Raw genomic sequence first — 17,476 nt, forward strand, 5'->3', positions numbered from 1 at the left:
TCACGTGGTAATTCTGTTTAACTTTTTGAGGAGCTGCCAAACTGTTTTCCATAGCAGGTGGACCATCTTGGGCTTCCCAGGTAGCACTAGTGGTAAAGAACCTGCCTGCCAATACAGGAGACATGAGAGGTGCGGGTTTGATCCCTGGGTCAGGAAGATCCCCCGGAGGAGGGCATGGCAACTCACTCCAGTATTCTTGCCTGGAGAATCCCATGGACAGAGGAGCCTGGCGGGCTACAGTCCATGGGGTCCCAGAGAGTCAGACATGGCTGAAGTGACTTACCACACCATACAGTAACGTGTGAGAGTTCTGATTTTTCCACATCCTCCCAACAGTTGTTATTTTCTTTTTGTTTTAATTCTGATAGATTTGAAGTGGTATGAAGTGGTACCTCACTGTTTTAATTTGCATTTCCTTAAAGATGAATGATGTTGACCATCTTTTCATGTACTTGTTGGCTATTTGTGTATCTTTTTTGGAGAACCAGATGGTATTTTTCCCCTATCAAATTAGCGGACGTGATTTTTTTTAAATGTTTGTGTGATGTAACGTCATAGAAGCTATTTTAATGAAAAATTCAAAGTGTTGATTGAAAAAAAGCCAGGTGTGTTTAAAAATGGGGCTCTTTTTAGCTCAGTTTTGATTGAGGCATGAAGACAACAGATATTATATTGCAAAGTGAGTTGTCTGACACAGTGTGCTGGGTTGCTCAGTTGTGTCTGACTCTTTGCAACCCCATGGACTGTACCCGCCAGGCTCCTCTGTCCATGAGGTTCTCAGGCAAGAACACTGGAGTGGGTTGCCATGCCCTCCTCCAGGTCTGACACAGTACCATAAAGAAATTTCGAAATAGATATCTGAGAAGCAGTAAGAGAACTCAGCTACCTTCAGTCACATTGTCAGAATTTGGATTTTTTTATGAAGCTGCTTGCTAAAGCCTGGTGAGAGGAACTTGATATGAATTATTTCCTGTGTTGGGGGCTCAGCGCATCCTTACACATCCATACGGCAAAACCAGAAACATCCTGGGGGGAAGAGAAATGAACTGATGTTGGCGTCTCACCAGGGAATCAAAAGGGCCAAAGAAGGGCTGCGGAACCAAGGACATTTGCATCTGTGTTAGTATCTCTTCTGATGGCAGGATTTGCACAGGCAATGTGTTTGGGTGAGAGAGCAAACACATCAGGGGTTCCCAATCCCTGGGCCATGGACAGGTAGCGGTCCATGGCCTGTTAGGAACAGGGCTGCACGGCAGGAGGTGGGCAAGTGAGGAAAGCTTCATTTGCATTTACAACTGCACCCCATCGCACATATTACTGACTGGGCTCCGCCTCCTGTCAGATCAGTGGCCGCATTAGATTCTCACAGTAGCACGAACCCTACTGTGAACTGTGCATGCGAGGAATCTAGGTTGTATATGTTCCTTATCAGAACCATCCTGAAACCATCCTCACCCTACCCCTGGTCTATGGGAACATTGTCTTCCCCAAATCCACAAAACTGATCCCTGGTGCCAAAAAAGGTTAGGAACTGCGGCTCTAACCCACAGTCACCAACCAGCTCCTTCTGAATAGCTATGGCACACGCTGTCCTGCATTTTTGATACAGGACAAGAAATATACATTTCTTGCCTCCTCCCAGGGAAACTGAAAGCAACTTAATAGCAAAACTTCCCTGGTGGCTCAGATGGTAAAGCGTCTGCCTACAATGCGGGAGACCTGGTCTTGATCCCTGGGTTGGGAAGATCCCCTGGAGAGGGAAATGGCGACCCACTCCAGTATTCTTGCCTGGAAAATCCCAAGGACAGAGGAGCCTGTTGGGCTACAGTCCATGGGGTCGCAAAGAGTCAGACACGACTGAGCGACTTTACTTTCACTTTCATAGTAAGTGTTGGACAAATACTTGTTGCATTGAACCTTGATTTGTGTTGTCAGGTTATTTCCTACACATGGGCTAATACTCGCCTGTTTTTGCCTCCCCAGGGGATGTTCTAGTGTTTCTGGATAGCCACTGTGAGGTGAATAAAGTCTGGCTGGAGCCCTTGCTGAATGCCATTGCCAAGGACCCCAAAATGGTGGTGTGTCCTCTGATAGATGTCATTAATTACATGACCCTGGAATATCAGCCCTCTCCTATTGTGAGGGGAGCTTTCAACTGGCATCTGGAATTTAAATGGGATCATGTTTTATCTTATGAGATGGAGGGACCAGAAGGACCCACTACACCTATCCGGTGAGATTTCTTCTGGTAATGGAAAAATAGCATAGAGGTAGTGGGAGCAGGGGGAAGCCTGCAGAGATTATTACTTTGATTTCTCAAGCTTAATGAAGAGACATATTTCATTGTTTATCTTGTTTCTAAAAGTCTGTAATAATGGAATGGGGTAGATTTTGTTTCTTTAATTGAAAATGAGCATCTCATCCCCGTGCAGAGTACCACATGGTTCGTACCCCTCGGATTTCAGCTTGTCCTGCTTTCAAATGGAGACATGATTCTCAGGGATGAGTTGCATGTTGATCAACGATCTGAATACTAGCACTGTGGACAGCCCAGAAAAAGTCTATGTCTGCCAAATTCATATATAAAATATTTATCCAAGGGCTTCTGTCTATAATTTTATAGGTTGAGAAGAAGGTCATTTTCCTTGGATATTAGTCTTGGAAAATATATTTCTAAATGTGAGAATAATCTCATTGTTAGGGCTTCTAACTGCATTTATGAGGCTGTTTCTCCAGAGACTTTCTCCAGATCACTTCCCACATTTTCTAATAACTTTGACTCCAGGCTCACTTCTCCTTTAATGTTACTCTCTTTGTTTCACAAACTATATGAGTCAGTTTTCTAACACCATAGCCTAGCAAGTCCTTCATCTTTGACCCTATTTTAATTTAGCTAGAGTTGTGTGATCTTCTATGAGTTACTTAACCTCTCTGAACCTTATTTCTTTCTCTGTGAGCCTGGCAAATAACTTCATGTGCTGTTATGAGAATTAAATGAGTACAGACTTAAATGTATGTGAAGATAATTTTGAAGCTAACATGGGTGTTTTCTAGTTTTTAACTGTTATCGCTATATTCAATATAACTTTGGCTAAAATCCATAATGCCTGCACATACGGAATCAATCTAATATCTGTGTATCCTTTGTAGGTCACCGGTAATGGCTGGAGGAATTTTTGCTATAAGTAGGCATTTTTTTAATGAAATTGGACAGTACGACAAGGGCATGAATCTGTGGGGAGGAGAAAACTTGGAACTTTCACTAAGGGTAATTCCAACCTTATGTTTTCAGTAGTTACCGTTATACCTAGAAAGTAAAATCTAACTCTAAGTCGCATAATATGCCGTAGCAACTGCGCCCTGTTCCCCTGCATGAGCGTCAGGTGCTATTCAGGTGTCACATCGAGTCATTGATTTATGGGATTCCTTACAGAAACGGGCTTCCCTGGGGGCTCAGCTGGTAAAGAATCTGCCTGCAATGCAGGAGACCTGGGTTCAATCCCTGAGTTGGGAAGACCCCCTGGAGAAGGGAATGGCTACCCACTCCAGTATTCTGGCCCGGAGAATCCCATGGACTGTATAGTCCATGAGGTCGAAAAGACTCAGACATGACTGAGCGACTTTCACTTACAGAAATGGAAAACCTCAGATTTTCTTACCTATGTTTTTTCTAATGTCAGGCATTTCAAATTAATATATTTTTAATCTGTTTGTGGAATCTCTTAGTAGTTGTAGCATGCTAGAAAAAACACGGGATTAGGAGGGAGAGGACTTGGGTGTCACTAAATATGTGGGCTGAGTTAGGCCTCTGTTTCTCTATCTGTGAAATAAGAGGACTTGGTAGAAGATGTCTAAGTTGTCCCCTGACTCTTAAATCTTGAGATACCTGCTATAGCATGGATGAAACTTGAAGACATTTTGCTAAGAGGAAGAAGCCAGATGCACATGGGGTGAGTGAGTGAAAGTCTCTCAGTCGTGTCCGACTCTTTGTGACCCCAGGGGCTATATGGTCCATGGAATTCTCCAGGCCAGAATATTGGAGTGGGTAGCCTTTCCCTTTTCCAGGGGATCTTCCCAATCCAGGGATCGAACCCAGGTCTCCCACGTTGTAGGTGGATTCTTTACCAGCTGAGTTCTCAGGGAAGCCCCAGCTGCAAATGACCATGTATTTATGAGTCCATTCATATGAAATGTCCAGACTAAGCACATCCACAGGAACAGAATGTGAATTAGCGGTTGCCAGGGGTGGCGGGGGAGGAGAGTGACTGCTGATGGGGACCAGGTTTCTGTTTGGGGTGGTGAAGTGTCCCAGAACTCGGGGGTGGCAAGGATTGTGCAACCTTGTGAAAATATGGAAGATCACTGAGTTATATATTTAGAAGGGTGAATTTCTGGTGGTGTACAAATTATACCAATAAAAATAATAGATTTAACTTTTAAAAAAAAATTCTATGATATGAGAACGCTAGACATCAGAGTGAGTCCCAGCCCTATCCCTCACTTGCTGTATGACGCTTGGCAGGTCATTCACTCCTCTAGTTATAGGTTTTCCCATCTGTTAAACTGTTGTGTTTAGTTGCTAAGTCATGTCCAACTCTTTGCAACCCCATGGACTGTAGCCCACACAGCGTCTCTGTCCATGGAATTTCCCAGGCAAGAATACTGGATTGGATTACCATTTTCTTCTCCAGGGGATCTTCCCAACCCAGGAATTGAAACTGTGTCTCTTGCATCGGCAGGCAGCTTCTTTACCACTGAGCCACCAGGGAGGCTCACATCTGTTAAATAGGAATAAGTAAATATTCCATTCTCAGAATTGTATAACAATTTAATGTGGGAATTCCCTGGTCCAGTGGTTAGGACTCTGTGCTTTCACTGCCAAAGGACTGGGTTCGATCCCTGGTCAGGGAACTAAGATCCTGCAAGGTGCATGGAAGACCAAAAAAAAAAAAAGATTTAATGAAATAATTGGGATGGAGAATAAGGTACAAAGTAGATATGCCTGGAGAGTCTGAAGAAGATACTAAGGTATGACGATTCAAATGTTTATCATAGGTCATTTTTTGCATTTGACTGAATTCTAATAGATTTTTATAATGATCACTTTGAACTGTGCATAAAAATGTGGGCTGTCAGGCCATCATCATTGCCCTTCACATTTTTTTCCTCACTTTTCTCTGCTTTGTGTCTTTTCTAACAGAGACAATCAGATGTAGAGAAAACTGCTTCCTTTATGAGAAAATCCCCATTCTCTCTGAGCTTTAGCTTCCTTAGAAGTATGTGTGTGTGTGTGTGTGTGTGTGTGTGTGTTAGTAGCTCAGTCATGTCCAATTCTTGTGACCCCATGGATTGTAGCCCTCCAGGCTCCTCTGCCCATGGGATTCTCCAGGCAAGAATACTGGAGCGGGTTCCCATTTCCTTCTCCAGGGGATCTTCCCAACATAAGGATCAAACCAAGTCTCCTGCATCTTTTGCATTGCAGGTGAATTCTTTACCTGCTGAGCCATTGGGGGGACGCCCCTAAGATAGTTATAGGAGCTGATACATAAGTGGTGGCCATGTTGTTCTACTTTAATTTTGTCAGCCACCCTTATATTCTCTGAGATCCCTTGCAGAGATTGTACTTTGAATTGCGTTTCTCTCAGCATGTGCTTAGATGTTTATCAGATCTGCTTTTTGTGTTTTTCCAATTTTTTTTTTTCTGCTTTAGATTTTATCTCCCTCTTTTTTTTTTTGGCAGGCTACTTTCTATATTTTTTAAAATTAAAGCCCGGACATCTTTTCTAATTCTTCGGATACCTTATTTTGACTATAGGGATATTTACAGCAATGTATTCTTCCTCCAAGCCCCTGTTTAGCAGTATCTTGTAAGTTCATTTTCATTGCTTTTTTTCCTACTCATTTGTTCCACTCTGATCCAGGCATTATTTTTGTGACCTTCAATGCCTCTGGTACTTTTTATTGCTTGGTTGATTATTCCTCATTTTATTACCTTGGGCTCTGAGAATGAAGCATATGAAAAATCCCTCTTTTTCAGAACCTACAGAACCTAGTAACTTAATAAGAACATCCTTGTGTCTCAGAATGGAATAAATTTTCTGAATGATGCATATTTGAAAACTGAGTATATTCCTTGTCTTGGCTTTAACTTCCCTCCAGACAGCAAATAACAGCTAACTTATTACTCAAGTTCACTGATGATTTTTGCTTCAATATTGTCAGCAACTTCATTCCTAATGGTGCTTTCATATGTTTCAAGGATGCTTGGGTCTCACTTTTCATAAAGAAACACATAAATTAATAAATAGCTAAGCACTCTCTTGACACTGGCAGCCGCCTCTGCCTAAGTAACCTGATTTTTCCTAAGAAAAGATTAGCTACATCTGCATCCACTTCATCTCTCACTCATTGCAGTGAATCACTGTCCAGAGGCCCTCAGCATCTTCTCTCTGACATCATTTCCGGCGCTGTCACCAGTTCCATATTGGTGTCCCCAGTGGATGGCTTTTGGTCTTCCGTGTGCTCGAGGTTACTGTAGTATTTGATGCAGTATGTGTGTGCTCAGTTGTATCTGACCCTTTGCGACTCCATGGACTATTGCCCACCAGCCTCCTCTTGTCCATGGAATTTTTCAGGCAAGAATACTGGAGTGGGTTACCATTTTCCTCCTCTAGGAGATCTTCCTGACCCAGGGATTGAACCGTAGTTTCTTGTGTCTCCTGCATTGGCATGTGTGCTAAGTAAACTTCAGTCGTGTCCAACTCTTTGTGACCCCGTGGACTGTAGCCCGCCAGGCTCCTCTGTCCATGGGATTCTGCAGGCAAGAATACTGGAGTGGGTTGCCATGGCCTCCTCCAAGGGATCTTCCCAACCCAGGGATGGAACCTGCATCTCTTATGTCTCCTGCATTGGCAGGCAGGCTCTTTACCAGTAGCTCCACCTGGGAAGCCCTTGCATTGGCAGACAGATTACCTCTAGTGCCCAGTCTTTTCCAGAAGAGTTCTTGGATTTTAGAGCAAAATCCAAGAAAATCCCTTTGCGTTGCTCGGCTGTTCTCAATCTCCTTCCCAGGAGTTTATTCTTCTGTGTATCTCTCAAACATGGCTGTTCCCAAGACTTTTCTTGACAACACTTGCTCCTCACCCCACGTGCTCTCCAGGGCTCCGGGCTGATGTGGAGCCATTTTTTGCACCTGTGAAGCCAAGCCTGCTGTTAATCTAGTGCAATGTTTCCTTACTTGCTAGGAAAGAACCTCTGCACTGAGCCAGCCAGATGCACTGAGCCAGCCAGACGCACTGCGCCAGCCACCTGCAGCCCACCATGCCAGCCTTCCCCGCATCTCAGCCTTCCCCCCCATGACCCAGAAACAAAAGGGACCCAAAGGGATCAAAAGGCGAGCCAGGGCCACCAGGATCTGTAGCAGCATGTCTCTTCTCCTGGGCCAGTGTCTGTGCCATTCCCTAGTTGATCCTTTTCCTCATATACCCGCGTCAGCTTCCGTGGCTGTAACTGACACCTGTGTGGTGCTAAAACCCACATCCCGTTTTAGCTTCGGACTAAATGAAGGAGTTGTCTCAGTTTCAGACTCTCTTGAGAATTCAAGTGAAGTTCGACGTTCAACACACCCATCGTCTAAGGAGTACCTCTTGCATCAGGCTGTGCCACGTCCTGGGTATTCAGAAGACACAATCCCCTTTCGTTCATTCACTCACTCACTCATTCAACAATATTTACTGAGAACCTGTTATGTGCCAAGCACTGTGCTGGGTGCTAAAGTACAGTAGCTCTTAATGCAGAAGTGGTTTCGAATGGCATAAAGCTTCCATTCTCTTTGGGGGTAGAGTGAGATGATTAGTTATTTTGTTGTATTTCTGATCACTGCGATGAAGGAGAAATACAGAGTACTGTGAGGTCCTATAGAAGGAGAACCTGGCCTTGTCTTGGGGGAGGGGTGTGTCTTCAGTGGCTTCCCTGCAGAAGTGGCATGTAAGGTGAGATGTGAAGGAGACAAATGTATTTCATTTTCCAGTTGTTATCATGTGTGATATGCACTGCTCTGAAATATTACAGATATTAGCTCACTTCATCCTGACAATAAACCTGGGAGGTAGGTACCTCATCATCTCCTATTTAGAGTGGAGAAACCAGGGCACAGAGAAGTAGTATAACTTGGCAAAATCACAAAATTCATAAGCAGTGTGCTCCAAACCTGTCCCTTCCTGACTTGTATTATCTATTCAACTTCAGGTCTTAAGGCCCCCCGGCCCCCCAGCTCCGGTTTACCCGGTTTCTAAGTCACTTCTCGCTAATCAATGAATGTGAAGTCGATCAGTCGTGTCCGACTCTTTTCGACCCCATGGACTGGATGGAGCCCACCAGGCGCCTCTGTCGATGGGATTTTCCAGGCAAGAGTACTGGAGCAGGTTGCCATTTCCTTCTCCAGGGGATTTTCCCAACCCAGGGATTGTACCCAGGTCTCCCGCATTGCAGACAGATGCTTTACCATCTGAGCCACCAGGGAAGCCCAGGCTTCTCGCTAAGGCTGGCCATATATTGGATGCCTCCGATGCCCTGAACTTGCTTTAGTTGCCCCGAGCTCAGTGTTACCATTGCTCGTGGGAAGTGATGATTCCTTGGTGCCCTCGGAGCTGCAGCTTCAATTCCAACCTCAGAATAAGTCTCAGAACCAGGCTCCGGGTCAGGACTTCTATTTCCCTGAGAGAGCTTGCAGCCTATCCCCTGGCTGAACCCCCCTGGCCCCAGCGCTCCATCCTGCTGTACCCCAAATGGTCAGGACACTGCTTCGGGGCCCAGGGACTGGCTCTACACCTGGAGAATCACCGGCCTCACCTCCAGACTGGGCTCTTAGACCCGGACACCAGCTCAGATTCGGCCCTCAGTTGCTGCAGCCTGGGGAGGTTGTAGTTTGAGAGCAAACCACAAGCGTTGGGTTTGTGCTAGAGAAGGGCTGAATCGGGTTCTCCTGCGTCTATACCGTGAGGATTAGGCAAGCTGCTCAGCACCCAGCCCCTTGTTCAGACCAGTTACTTTTCTTGGCCCATCTGTTCAGAATTTCTACCCTGTAGGGGTTTCCCCAAGTCCTTCTTTCTCTGCTCTCTCCACCTGCTCCATAACCTTATCCAGATAACATTCCCATGACTAACGGATGAGAGTGATACCACTCTTCCCCCTTCCGAGTTCCTTCTCCTGAGTCATAAGCTTGTGTGGCCAGTTGCCTACATGTTACCATCATAAGAATGTCCCACAGGTATGCTGACCAGCTAGGTGGGTGCTGAGAGAAAGGGGTGTCAAGGACAGCCCAGTTACCAGTCAGCTAATGCCATGATGATGCTTTTTATAGACCAGCTCAAAACCAGACAATTCAGAATAAGAAGCATCTACTTTCTTCTCTCAGATGTCTGCGGGTCAGCCAGCATGGCTCTGCCTGAGCATTTACGCTGTCCAGGGCTGGGCTCTGAGTCTGCTCAGCTTTGCGGGTCATTCTACTAGCCACTCTGGGCATGTTCTTATGTTGACAGTAGGAAGGCAAAAGTCAAGGCAAACCACACAGCCTATCTAAAGTCTCCAGAGGCACTGTGTCTGCTCACGTTCCATGGGCCAAAGCGTGTCAAATGGACAAGCCCAAAGTCAGTGTGTCAGAGAAATATACTCTGCCCCTTGGTGAGGGGTGGAGAGTGAGACAATGTTTGCAGAACAGTATTTTCATCCATCACACCAAGGTTCTGGAATGAGCAGCTAAGTGGATAAGAGGTCTTGTTTACTTCCTTAGTGTATCAGTTAGTTTTTGCTGTGTAACAAACTGTCCCCAAAATACAGTGACTTGAAACAACAAACAATTGTTACTCCTCAAACTTTGTTGTGTTGCTAAAGTTGTTCTTTTGGTCACAGCCAGGAGGGCTGATTTTACTGGTGCTGCTTACACATCTGTGTTCATCTGGAGGGTCAACTGGTGCTGGCTAACATGGGATGGCCTCATTTACATGTCTGGACATTGGCCAGTGTCCAGTGTTGGGGCAGTGGAGATGACCAGACTGTTTGTCTCTCATGGTTAGGCAGGCTAGCGAGGTTCATTCACTGTGAAGTGGTCACAAGGTTCCCAAGAGCAGCAGATCCCAAAGTGCTGCACACATTTTTCAAGCATCACCTTTGCTAATGTCCTGTTGGCCAAAGCAAATGACAAGGCCAAGACCAGTTTCAAGAGATGGAGAAATAAACCTCATTTCTTGATGAATGGAGTACAGAGTTACACAGCAGTTAGATGTGCAGGTAGGAATGAAAAGCATATGTGGCCATGCTTGCAATCTACCACACTTCACTACAGCAGAGACACTCTGATTTTACAAAACACAAACCCTAAGCACTTAACAAGTGTCAGATTATCTGATGCTTATAACAATCCCATGAGGCAAGTACTGTTTTTTTTTTTAATCTTTACTTATTTGGCTGTGTTGGATCTTAGTTGCTGCATGCGGGGCCTTTGTTGCTTTCCATGGGATCTCTCTTTTCAGTGCGCGAACTTTCTAGGTGCCTAGGATCTCTAGTTTTGTCTCACAGGCTCTCTAGTTGTGACAGGCGGGCTCTGGAGTGTGTAGGCTCAGTAGTAAGGCCGGTCCTGTCGTTATCCTCGTTTTACAGATGAGGAAACTGAGACACAGATGGATTGAGTAACTTCAGTAACTTGCCCCAGATCACATGGCTCATAGGTGATTTGAACCACATGGAGTGGCCTCAGAGTTTGGATTCGAAATACTAAACTATACTAACATTTTTTTTTATAGTCTTTTTATCATTAATCTATTTATTTGGCTGCACCAGGTCTTAATTTCAGCATGTGGGATCTTTAGTTGTGGCTTGTGAATTCTGAGTTGTGGCATGTGGGGTCTAGTTCCTAGGCCAGGGATCGAACTCAGACACCCTGCTTTGGGAACGTGGAGTCTTAGCCACTGGACCACCAGAGAGGCCCCACTATACTAACTCTTGATGGGATATTCTCCCTCCTCACTATCCTCTTCCTCCTCCAATAATAATAGTAATATTGGGAGCTGGACAGACTACTTCCAGCAGTATATCCGAGAAAGAAAGCTGACCATCTCCTACATGGACAATGAGCAGAACGAAAGACATATCCAGATGGATCGTGTCCCTTTCAGAATGAATCAAGAGGAAAAGAGCAACTGCATGAGTTCTATGAAAATGGGGCTAAATTGCGATTGCATCTTCAATTTGGTTTTTTGAGAAAGTCTTTAATACATGTTTTACTTTCACTCCCCCTTGATCACTTTGGTTACTTGACTTTTGTTTTCTATTCTATGCTCATAGCCAGATTTCTTTTTTTGATAAGAAACATTTCACACATATAAGACTGCACCAACAATAATAAATATTTCTGTATCCATCCTAATTATTAAATGGATATTACTGATTTTCCAAATGTCCTTAAGATCTCTTGAAAAAGAGATTAAAACATTGCAGGTGACTGGTATCAGTTAGCTTTTGCTGCATAACAAAGCACCCCCAAGCAGTAGCTTAAATGATCAACTATTTAGTTCTCAATTGCAGTTGAAAAAGAGATTCAGAGTGGATATGTCTGATCATCAGCATGTGGCAAAGCTAATAAAAGAACCTAAATCTTTGGACTTCTGGTCTAAGGGATTTTCTACTGTGTCATTTATTTTATTCTATTATTTTTTAAAAATTTATTTTATTTATTTGGTTGCATTGAGTCTCAGTTGTGGCATGTAGGATCCTCCCTGTGGTGAGCAGGCTCAGAAGTTTTGGTGTGGGTGTGTGGGCTTAATTGCCCCACGGCATGTGAGATCTCAATTCCCCAACCAGGGATCGAACACTTGTCTCCTCCACTGCAAGCTGGATTCTCAACCACTGAACCACCAGGGAAATCCCTTTGTGATTCATTTAAGAGTCGCATGCTCTACTGACTGAGCGAGCCAGGTAAAGCTACTGTGGCATGCATTCTGGAGAAGGCATTCAATGTGTATTTTTCTAGACATTTTATGGGGATATTTCTGGGTATTTCTAAAGAATCCTGGAAGTTTGTTGTACCAGTTATTAGGTCTCATGTCAGAAGTTCTGCTTTTCCCTTTTCTTTAACATAATCCTTTCTGACTATCTGATATTTTCACCATAATACTTTTGAGCATTGTTTTCAGTGAGTCTTATTTTAAATGATTAGGTGGATTTCCTAAGAAAACATCTATAAAACTGGGATGTATGACCTTGATTAATTAGAACAGTGGTTCTCACACTTTAGAATGCATCAGAATCACCTAAAGAACTCATTAAAGTACAGAAATACTGGGCCCCCAGACCCAGCATTCCTAGGTCAGTAGGTCTGGGTAGGCCCAGGGATTTACATTTGTGAATTCCCTAGTGATGCTGATGCTGCTGATCTAGGGACCATGTAAGAGTCACTGAATTAAACACAAGAGTTGTGTAAGTATACTCTACGTAAGGTTTATCTTACAAGCACATTCTTTGTGGTATTATCTATAATAATAAAAAAATTTAAACTACCAAAATTCCAAATAATACAAGACTTTAAAAATAACTTTGCAAAACATTAAATTAAAAAAGCAAGTTATCTTACTGTTGTGTATCTATGTATATACACATACACACTTGGATTATTAGGCGGCTTCCCTGGTGGCTCAGTGGTAAAGAATTCCCCTACCAATGCAGAAGACACGAGTTCGATCCCTGGGTTGGGAAGATCCCCTCGAGAAGGAAATGGCAACCCACTCCAGTATTCTTGCCTTGTAAGTCCCATGAACAGAAGAGCCTGGTGGGCTACAGTCCATGGAGTCTCAAAAGAGTTGGACACAACTTAGCAACTAAACAACAACAATTTCAATTAGTATTGACTGACGAAGTCTTTAAAAAGTGATTTTTTTCCTGTTTGCTTTTCTACACTTGTTTTTCCTATGGTCATGTTTTTTTGTGTAATATAAGTTATTAAAAATAAGCATTATAAAGTGCTTTAAGTACAAAAAAGAGGAATAACTGAAGTCACCCATGATCAATGTTTCTTTCATTACCTGCTAACAGCCAACAGTTTTCTTGCCTGGAGAATCCCATGGACAGAAGAGCCTGGCGGGCTGCAGTCCAGGGGGTAGCAAAGAGTCGAACATAACTGAGTAACTGAACCTAACAGCCAGCGGTACTAATAGTCTCAGAAAATGTTACTCTCAGCATATTGTTTGAGAATATCCTAAGACAAAGTATTTTGTCAGTCTGCGTATGATTAGCATCAGAGCTGGTCATGTACAAGCGAGGCAGGACCACTTAGTATTCAGAGCACTGACTCTGGGGCCAGATTTGAGTTTGAAATTTGTGCTCTGCCGCTGTATTACTGGGCAAATTTCTTGACCAATGTATCTATTAGTTTCTTCATTTGTAGAATGGGGATGATCACAGTATAAGGTTGCTGTGAGGATTAAATGAAATAAGACCCTTAATGATGGCTGTTGTTTTTGTTTTAATTCAGCAGTTGACTGTTACTAGCAAACAGACACTAATCATTAACGTGTTTTCTGTTTTCCTTATGTCTATAGATCTGGATGTGTGGAGGCCAGCTCTATGTAATCCCCTGCTCTCGAATTGGACATATCAATAGACAACACATCACAAACCGCTCTGAAATTATGAAAGCCATGGAGTATAACAATCTCAGACTGGTACACATTTGGCTAGATGAATTCAAGGTGAAGGATACATCCCTGGTTTGGAAAATCTGTCAGAGAACAGAGAGGGACTAGCTCTGAGGAAGACTTCTACTGCCTTCCAGATACCAAATTTGATGCTTTTCCTTAAATTAGGGTCCAGGTGGTGCTAGTGATAAAGAACCTGCCTGCCAATGCAGGTAGACATAAGAGACATGGGTTCCATCCCTGGGTTGGGAAGATCCCCTGGAGAAGGGCACGGCCACCCACTCCAGTATCCTTGTCTGGAGACTCCCATGGACAGAGAAGCCTAGGGGGCAACGGTCCATAGGATCGCAAAGAGTCGGACACGGCTGAAGCAACTTAGCACACATGTGCCCTTTCAGTTCCTCACTCACCCATTTTCAGACCCTATTCTCGGTTAGTTCCTTCTAACTCACTACACTTGCACCTTACTCATTGTTTTAATCTCTAGGGAAACTCCGGGCTGCTCAGAAGTAAATCAAGCAACACATGAAGTCATTTTTTTCTTCCCCAGGTCTATCTTCCACTCCCAAGATTACCCCTCTGCAGCAGACGCCTCTCTGTCCCCACTCCCACGCATACGTTTTTAGATTCTCTTTCTCGACTTGCTACCAAGTCCCAAGTGATGCAGCTGAAGCACCACACACGAGGATCTTTGCTACCTCTTTTCCCTCCTGGTCAAAAGTTTTTACATCAAAGCCAGGCCCCTTCATGCGTCCATCTCCCCATGCTTTCAGCCTCTTGCCAGGACCTTTAGAACGTGCATATGGAGAACATATAGATGCAGATTCGTTTTAACCTGAGAGTTCAAACAGACATGGACAGTAGCCACAACACCTCATTGCAGATACATGGGTAGAAATATGGAAGACTCTCTTTGTGATAGTATATGTCCTGGTCTTGATCTAATATTTCTTTATTATTTTAAATTATACAAGTAATAATACTTCAAATTCTTTAGTAAGCAGGGCAACATGAATTAAAACCTCAATGAGATATTTTTACATAGCCACCTGGGGGGGCAAAACATTTTTGAAGCCTGCCAGGATCATGTGTGGGCAAGCATAGGCAGTCTCAGACACCAGGGGTGGGAGTGTTAATTGTTACAAACTCCTTTTGGGAAACAGTTTGGCACTGTTGAGTAAAATAATAAAAGATAACGAATCTCCCATGATCCAGCAAGCCCATCCTGTGTAGACCCTACAGAATGGGTGCTTCTGTGCACCACAACAGATGAACAGGAATGTTTATAAACAGCGTTGATTGTGTTAGCCAAAACTGAATACAACCCAAGTGCTTATCAGGAGGGGAATGGAATATGGTAAATATGATATGTTTAATCGATATACTTCTATGTAGCAATGAAAATTAACCAACTTTAGATACACATACAGCAGTATAGGTAAATCTTCAAGATAGTGAACAAAAGAAGCCAAACACAATGGCATACATACTGTATTTTTCATTTCTATAAAGTTAAACATAATATCAAACCATATTGTTTATGCATGAATAATTAGATATCAATGCTAGGAAGAAAAACAAAGAAATGAACACATAATCAGGATAGCACTTCAAACTTAAGAGAAAGAATTATGATCAGGAAGGGAAACGCAAGTGGCTTCGGAGTTACTGGTTTTGTTCTATTTCTTGACCTAGGCAAGTTTATTCGGGTTGATTTTTTTGGTAATTCATTAAGGTGCACATTTCTATTTTATGTGCTTCTTTTGTATGCTTATTGTATTTCCTGATGTTTAAAAAATTATTTTTAAAAGGTGAAGCATATGCATTTTTTTAAAGTCTCACAGTATTGAAAAGTATGAAGTGAAAAGTAAGCTTCCGAAGCCCGTAGTTCTATCGCTCAGAAGTCATCACTAACTCACTCTCTATAGTTTCTGTTACATGCACGTACACAGACGTGTATATCCTTTTCTTTTACGTAACTAGATCCGAGCATCAGTATTTTGTTTAACAATTTTCCGTTTATTAGTATAATTTAAAAACATACTTTCAAAGTCTTAAAATCAGAACATATAAACATGTCATTGTTTTAAATATTTCCTTTGAATAGATTTCCTAAAGTTGATCCCATTAATAAATCGCCCCCATAGATAACATTCTGGTCATCTCAGCTTTTTGTTATTCCTTAGCTCTGCTGAAATGAACATCCTTTTCCCATATCTTTTTGCACATGCGTAGAGACATATCTTGAGTAAATCTGGAAACATGGACTCACGGGCCCTGAGTTAGTGCCTTCTTAAATCCTGATGGGTGTCCAAGCTGCCCTTCCGTGCGTGCACTGTCGCCTACACTGTGGCAGAGGGAGAGACTGAAGCAGGCTGCCCTCCTCCAGAGTCAGCTCTCCCTCAGCCGCTGCACCACCCTCTGTTTCTGAAATCATGAAGTGTTGATGGGGACTGGGGAGTGAGGGGTTTTGTCCTTTAGCCTCACTGGGAGATCAGGAGAAAGAGGGAACACTACCATAGGTCGCCATGATTCTGGGCTCTTGAGAAGCAGGACCTAGACTTCCTGGTCCCTCTGCGCTACTTTCATCGTGGTGGTCACAGCACATGAGCAGCTGGGGCTGAGTGAGTCCCAGGTCTCACCTGAGTGTCTGCCCTCCCCAATAGAGGAAAAGGTTTATTGTTGACTGTTTTGTCTTAGTTCAGATGATGAAAATATACTGCTCTGTTAGATGATGAAAGTAGATACTGCTAATATATACTGCTCTGTTAGATATTATGACTTGATGAACAAAGATTTGTTTGGTTTCATGAAATGACACTTTCCATTTAGGAACAGTTTTTTCTGCAAAGACCTGCTCTGAAGTCTGCTGCCTATGGAAACATTAGCGAGCGTGTTGAGTTAAGGAAACGATTGGGTTGCAAGTCATTTCAGTGGTATTTGGATACTGTCTTCCCAGAATTGGAGGCATCTGAGACAAGCTCATGAAAGGAACACCAGTTGTTTTCATTAATAAAGGGTTAAAAAGTCCCCTAGTCCTTCGACATAGAGAAGGGACAAGTTTGGACCATCATGAAATTATGTGAAATACAATAATAAACACAACCAGAATGGCTGACACCAGAATTGCCTTTTCCCCTTCCTTTAATGATGGCTCTGGGTACTTTGTTTCTCGTCTGCCTCTAAATTTATGGGGGGCAAGACCTTGAACATTGGAAATGCATGTTGTCACACAGTTTAGACTATGAAAATTGATTGAGATACAGTGTATCATTCCCAATTATTTGCCAAGCTGCAGGTGGCACCAGTGGTAAAGAACCCACCTGCCAATGCAGAAGACTCAAGAGAGGCAGGTTCAGTCCCTGGGTAGGGAAGATCGTAGGAAATGGCAACCCACTCCAGTATTCTTGCCTGGAAAATTCCATGGACAGAAGAGCCTGGTGGCCTACAGTCCATGGGGTCACAAAGAGTGGGACATGACTGAGCACAGCACATTTGCCAAGCCTACTTCGCCCTGGTAGACCATAAGGACGGCTCCACTCTTGGTCAGCTCAATTCCTACCGCAGATAGGTGACCAGGGCCAGTGACCTCCCCAGAGAGACATTCTCAGAGAGCCTGGTTGGTCCATACTAACTTTGGCTCAACTGTATTGAGCTCCTTTCTAGCTGCTGGTGCAGATTCTGACCCTGATGCCTTGCTTGATTGGTTTCCTGAGTTTTTAACGTCCAGCCACTTGCCTGGATGACCCAGCTCTCCAGCCCAGCCTCCCTGTTTGTTCCTGTTGGCCCTT

At 43.6% G+C, this 17,476-nt stretch overlaps 1 protein-coding gene across 10 annotated transcripts in view; it reads left to right on the plus strand.

Moving 5' to 3' along the window:
- GALNTL5 (polypeptide N-acetylgalactosaminyltransferase like 5) overlaps positions 1-16,808 on the plus strand; it is a 50,399-nt gene extending 33,591 nt beyond the window's left edge. For 8 of the 10 annotated variants that reach the window (XM_081533532.1, XM_081533528.1, XM_081533530.1 and 5 more), the window contains 4 exons: positions 1,984-2,233; positions 3,151-3,268; positions 13,590-13,739; positions 16,518-16,808. In XM_081533532.1, the coding sequence (XP_081389658.1) occupies positions 1,984-2,233; positions 3,151-3,268; positions 13,590-13,739; positions 16,518-16,673 (674 nt within the window). In that variant the 3' untranslated portion in view covers positions 16,674-16,808. Of the gene's footprint in view, positions 1-1,983; positions 2,234-3,150; positions 3,269-13,589; positions 13,740-14,235; positions 14,907-16,517 lie in introns of those variants that run through there. The other 2 variants (XM_081533525.1, XM_081533524.1) reach the window with 1 other exon arrangement.
- Positions 16,809-17,476: the final 668 nt, after the last annotated feature.

Source organism: Giraffa tippelskirchi, chromosome 10 (assembly GCF_054371585.1).
Source record: "Giraffa tippelskirchi isolate mGirTip1 chromosome 10, T2T-mGirTip1v1.2.pri, whole genome shotgun sequence".
NCBI lineage: Eukaryota > Metazoa > Chordata > Mammalia > Artiodactyla > Giraffidae > Giraffa > Giraffa tippelskirchi.